Below are 6,587 nucleotides of genomic sequence, written 5' to 3'. Positions count from 1 at the left end.
TTTATCAACTGTAGGTCATGTCTACTTATGAATTTTACTTATAATACCGCCAAATGCTTACCTCTGTGATTTCCAAGTGGGTTTAAGCTTAATGGTACCATCCTTTGGCTTGTGTGGAAAAAAGGACTTTAATGGAGGAATTGAGGGGGGTTTTTTATAGAAAAATACTTGCAGGAAAATGTTTTTCCTATTTGAAATTTCCTTTCAATCAACAGTTGAATAGATATATTACCATATACATGTAATTGTATATTCAATTCACCATTTTAACCACCACTAGAACTGCTATTATCACCACCATAAAGAACTCTTTAACTCGGTGAATCCCTCTCAAACAAATCAAAAGGCATTTCTTCCTTTTCCAACAGCATAGCTTCTGCTTCTTGGACCCAACTGTGGCTTGACATCAACGCCAACTTCTTCAGAAACACATGATTTGTTTTCATCAATCCTTCCCATGCATCCCAACACTAGAACTCTTTGGCAACACCTTTTTGGATCCCATCGTCATCGATGATTGCTGCTGCCTCAATTGCTGCATGTTCATCTCGATTTCATTGCTGTGACCTAAGCTCCTGGCAGAAGCAGCTCTAACAAGCTGTCTGTAATCCTTGATGAGCCAACACTGAAACTCCTGGGCAAGGGAGGGTGTTGTCCTGCTAGCAAGGCCATGGAAGGGCCATTACTCATCCTCATCAAGAAGTCTGTCATGCTCTTGACATAAACGTCCCTTGCTTTGCACAAAACTCTCACTGGGATTGTCATGACTCGCATGAACTTGCTCTGGTTCTGTGCTTTAGTCTTCATGTTGGATTCTAGCCAGCTAGCTTACAATAAAGGGCTTTGGGAAGTGAGCAGGGGAGTGAATTAAAATGGGATACTTGAACAAAAAATTCGTTGCAAATTTTGAGAGGCAGGGAGAGGAAGAATTGGCAATGGGGTGTGGTTTATGGGGTTTGGTTATACATGTAGAGGAGATGATGACAACAATTATGCTACAGGTATAATCGAAGGCAGCCGGCAGGTGTTGTATTTAGACTTCTTTTTTATTTTTATTTTTCCAGACACGTAGGAGAAGAAAACCTGAGAGAATAACATGTGGAGAGTGAGCAGATGGAAGCAGAAGCAGACTAAAAAGGACACGTTGCCGGATATCATTTGGACAATGGGATTAACATTTAGGCCTTTCTCGCTGCCGAGTCATCTAGTTGGTGAATATTCATTCGGACAACAGTATTTACTACTCTTTAGAAATTAAATGAAAAAAAAAATTACAAGTGTTAAGTTTTTTAAAGAAAAAACTAAGGAAATTTTCAAACATGAATTAAAAACTTAACATTTATGTTTAATAAAACTAATCATAATCATATATGTCAATAAGTATTAAGAAAAATCAATTGTAATCAAAGATTAATCTGAAAAACAAAGATATTGATATGGATAAAAAAATGATCTCCTATCAAGTCATTCTATTTAATTATATAGTTATATATTTATATTTTAAAAAAAAATCCAATAAAAAATAATAATTGTATTGCATGGTTTCTCTTAAACTTATTAATTGGACATGGTCCTATGAGCTCTCTATGATTTAAATTTTAAATTAAATCTTGTAGGAATTGCTTGATATGATCATTCAATCTAATAAATCTAAATATGATTCAATTATTTTATTTACTGTTTAATCTAACAAAAAAAATGAGATAACAAATATTTTTTTAATAGTATTAATTTTGAAGAAAAAGATTTTAAAGAAAAATAATATATTTTCTTTAAAACGATCAACTCCTTTAACACTATCACCTTATTAGATATATTGTATTCTAGAATCCATGCACGCAGGGAGAGACTTTTATATATATATATATATATAAACCTCTTGCAATTGTTGATTGCAATAATTTAAAAGGAAAATTTTCAGCTACAAACTCTCACTCTTAAAAATCACTAAAATTGCCACCATCATTTTATCACCCTTTCAACTATCAAGGCTTCACCATTATTATAGAGATGAAACTAACATGAAAAAAAAGAACAACAACCACGAGATTATAATTATTTTAAAAGAATGAACCACATAAAATCTCTAGTTTATAATTTTATTATTAAATATTTTTTTGAATAATTTATCTCTCTATAAATTTTTAAAACTCTTTAAATAAAAATAAAAATCAACAAGCTAGGAAATCTGAAAATATAAGAAATGTAATAAAACTCCTAAATAAATTAGAAAAATATAATTATTAAGCATATTATTTAATTTCCTAAACAAAATAGGAAATAATAAAAATATTTTTTCATAAAAACCTCTTACATCAATCTCTCTAGGTTGAAAAAAAAAATCATCCTTAAGTTTAAATTGCTCTTGTCTCGATTTCGTGGATGCCCAATTAAGGATCTCTAACTTTTTTTATTTTTTTTCTTCAAGTGTATAACAATTTTATAAATCAACTTTGATCATTCATCTTAAAATTTATATAAGAAACAATAATTAACAAATTATTTTGTTTCAATTGACTTATAAAATAGTAGATTGGAAACCTCAAACTTGTTTTATCAATATGTATTATATCCACGTAACTCTTAAACACATCTATCTTAATGAGAACAATAAACTTGTAATAAAAAAGATTAACATAGTTTAAATAAATAATTTTCTTTTGTTAAGCTTCCATGTTTTTTATGTTTTTTTTTTGCACTTAACCTCTAAATTATCAATAAAGACATCATTAATCATATCATCATGATCATTATCATTATTTTCATTGTATATGATGTAATTATTAACATAATCATCATCAAAATAAACAATATAAATTGGTAAATAATACTAATCAATATATATAACACACACACACACATTTATCATCATAAACGAGATTGTCAAAATCTTCATGATACTCATCTTGTTTAAGAAATTGCATATTATGCTCATGCATCTAAAGTGACACTCAAAACCAGTCATGAATCCATAACCACTCCCCTTACATTCCTAGTTTTCTCTCCTTCATTTATGTTAATTGACATGATTACTTTTCAACTTGTCTTTGCAACTTTATCACTACTAACTGGTGAGTTAATTTTGCATTTGTCTTTACATGTGTTCTATCACTAATTTTTAAAAGTCTTTTTTTAAGGGAGAAACACTCCATCATCTCTTGCACGAGCATGTTTTATTTTGCGATTACATCTTCAATGCATGATTACTCAACAACACACAACAACTAACCACCAAAAATTAAATCAACTAACTTGAACAAAAACAATAAAGGAAATACTCAAGCACAAAAACATAAAATTTTCAAAAGAAGAGATCATACATAAACCTTAATTCATAATTTTATTATTGAGTATTTATTTTCAAGTAGTCAGTCTTTTGAAGAGGTTTGCATCTCTGTAAATAAATCAAAAAACAACTTAAACAAACTAGAAAACCTAAAAATAAAAGAAAAGTAATGAAAATCCTAAAAAAATAGAAAGAAATAAAATTATTAAGCATGTTATTTATTTTTTAAAATTAAATAGAAAAGAATATTTAAGAAAATATAATTTTCCATGTCAATAACTCTAGCTAACATCACCATTAGTACTCCAATATTATCATTACTATCATTATTGTAACTAGCACTGCTCTCACTATTAATGCTTAATCATTATCACTATTATTATCACAGTCGTGCATATACACCACTTCTAGCATTGTGCAACCTCTATATCAATCATTACTAATGAGTTAAACTTTTTAACTTAATATTTTGATCTTTTGTGAAAGAACATGAACCCATCATAAGGTGATAAACCAAGAAAATGTAAATCTAGCAGGTTGTCAAATCAAATATACTTATGTTCAGTCATGTGTTAAACCCAAGTTAATGTGAATTTAACAAATTATTAAACCCAATATACTAGGGTTTTGTCATGTGTTGAACCCAAATTAATGTAGGTCTAGTAAGTTGTCATACCCATTATATTTGGGTTTAGTCATATGTTGAATCCAAGGTTACATGGGTCTGACAATGTCGGACCCAATATATTTAGGTTTGATCATGTGTTGAACACGAGTCAGTTTGGGTTTGAAAAATATGTTTGGATTTAGCCATGTGCTTAGCCCGAATCAATATAGGTCTAAAAAGTACTTAGGTCCAGCAATTTGTCAAACTCAATATACTTGGATCCAGTTATTTATTGAGCTCAAATTAACGTGGATCTAGAAATTTGTATATTTAGGTTTAGCCATGTATTAACCCAAAGTCAACATGATGGTCAATTGACAAACTCATATATCCTAAACTTTTCAATGCATCAAACCATATTGGTCTGGAAGTTGTTAAAGATTCATATCATAACCATAAAGGTTTATCTTAAGCCTATTAATATGAATTGTTAATGTATAGTCATCATTCTACATCTGTAGATATATAAAAAGTCTTCCAATGGCCTACCACATTTTCATATTATTAAAGGTCTGTAAAGAATATAAATGCTTTATTAATAAATGTTGGAGATTTTTATCTCTCATTAATATTATTAGGACCAAATGACTCCAATCCATCAACTCCATCAAAACAAAAAGTTCATAACTTCTTTTGTTTAATTATCTAAAGCTCTTTCTTTTGTTTATTATAATCTCATTTTAAAATTACATGTTTTATCATCAAAAGGGTTTTTTAAATCCCATTGAAAGAAATTATTTTATAGGTATTAAGACTTTTATCATTAATTATGTACTTCTTGAAGGAAGTATTAAGATAAACATTTAATTAATCATTATTCAAACACCAAATAACTTTGTTCCTAGACATATCATATTTTGAGACACCATCAATTACTTTGTCATTACTCTTATTATTTTCACTTTAATATCACAATTATCACAAACATATATCATCCTTCACCACCATCCCACGTCATCATTATTATCTCCAACTGGCCACTTCACTCATTCTAGATGGAATTCTTCATTTTCATTTGAAAAAACTATTTGTTAAAAAGAGAAAATATCCTAAAAATAGTTATTTAACTTGCAAATATTTTCTGATTTATTTATTTTGATAAGAGAATGATAAAAAAAAAAATAATAATAATAAGAGAGAATCTAAGGAGGAATGGAGTTGAAAATAAACAATGAGATGATGTTCCTCATTCTTCTTTTCTTCAATATGGATTCAAATTTCATTCATTTGAATATACAAAGATGCAGATATTCCCTAAGTACTACTACCACAAAAGCCTTAAACCCAGAATTCAAATATTTCCATGTTGAGCGATCATTAGAGTCCATTACCCAAGCATCAACAGCAGGAGGGAAGAACTGAGCCAAACTAACCATAAGGGAGAGCCCTTGAACTTACCTCTCCTCATGGTGAATCCCTCACAAACAATTCAAAAGGCAACCCTTCCTTTTCCAACAGCACAGCTACTGCTTCTTGGACCCAACTGTGGCTTTACATCAGCAACACCTGCTTCAAAAACACATGGTTTGTCCTCGTCAATCTTGCCCATGAACCCCATTCCAACACTGCAACTCTTTGGCAGCACCTTTTTGGACCCCATCATCATCGATGATTGCTGCTGCCTCAATAGCTGCATGTACATCTCAATTTCATTGCTGTGACCTAAGCTCCTGGCAGAAGCAGCTCTAACAAGCTCTCTGTAATCTTCACCGTCATGATCAGACCTTGATGAGCTAACACTGAAACTCCTGGGCAGGGGAGGGTGCTGTCCTGCTCGCGAGACTATGGAAGGGCCATACCTCATCCCCATCGAGCAATCTGTCATGCTCTTAACATAAACATCCCTTGCCTTACACAAAACTCTTAATGGGATTGTAATGACTCGCATGAACTTGCTTTGGCTGTGTGCTTTTGTCTTCATGTTGGATTCTAGCTAGCTAATAACAATGGTTCTGGAAAGTGATCAAGATTGTGAATTAAAATGGGATATTAAATTGTAAAGAAAAAATATCGTTGCAAATTTTGAGAGACAGGGAGAAGGAGAATTGGCAGCGGGGTTAGGTTTGGTGGGGTTTGGGTTATATATCTAGATGAGATGATCGATGAAAACAAGTAGGCTGCTGGTATGAAACGAAGGCAGGCGTTGGATTTAGACTTTTTTATTTTCTTTTCTGTTTTTTCAACGCACACTCTGGATAAGAACGTGAGGAGAATTGAGTAGATGAAGCAGACTAAAACGGACAAGTTGCTGGAAAAGGTTGGCTAAACACGAGTTCTATCCTTGAATTTTGTAATCAGCATTCCACATCTTGCCTGCCTCTCTGCTGACTCATCTAATGGATGAATATTCATTTGGACAATAGTCGTTGTTTCCTAATTTCTCATAACCACCTTGAAAATAGACTTTTCATATAGTTGTTAAATTCAAAGTTTTAAACTGAATTAAACCCAATATTCTTCAGTTAATTTGACTCCTAATTTAGTTTATTTCTTTTAATCTAGTTTAAACCTAGCTAAATTTAGCACCAAAATTTCTTAACATGACGAGTTCATGATTTAGTTAACCTTGTTGAATTTGATATAAACTTGATTAAGTCGTTAATAATAATATTATTATTATTTTAATAAAAATCA

General features: G+C 31.0%; 1 protein-coding gene and 1 pseudogene across 1 annotated transcript; both read right to left on the bottom strand.

Annotated features, from left to right (window-relative positions):
- Window positions 1-168: 168 nt before the first annotated feature.
- Window positions 169-1,389, bottom strand: LOC118036924 (uncharacterized; annotated as a pseudogene).
- A 3,722-nt stretch (window positions 1,390-5,111) lies between these two features.
- On the bottom strand, window positions 5,112-6,184 carry LOC118036932 (uncharacterized). Its single transcript, XM_035042801.2, has one exon. It carries the CDS (start codon window positions 5,872-5,874, stop codon window positions 5,383-5,385), a length of 492 nt encoding a protein of 163 aa, XP_034898692.1. The 5' UTR covers window positions 5,875-6,184; the 3' UTR covers window positions 5,112-5,382.
- Between the last annotated feature and the right edge of the window lie 403 nt (window positions 6,185-6,587).

The sequence above is a fragment of the Populus alba genome, chromosome 14 (assembly GCF_005239225.2).
Source record: "Populus alba chromosome 14, ASM523922v2, whole genome shotgun sequence".
In the NCBI taxonomy this organism is placed as follows: Eukaryota; Viridiplantae; Streptophyta; class Magnoliopsida; order Malpighiales; family Salicaceae; genus Populus; species Populus alba.
The sequence above is the reverse complement of the archived record's forward strand: the minus strand, read 5'-3'. Positions and strand labels throughout refer to the sequence as shown.

Bases quoted from the DNA above. Each gene is read 5' to 3' on its own strand.
- LOC118036932 (XM_035042801.2), bottom strand. From the start codon at position 5,874: ATGAAGACAAAAGCACACAGCCAAAGCAAGTTCATGCGAGTCATTACA.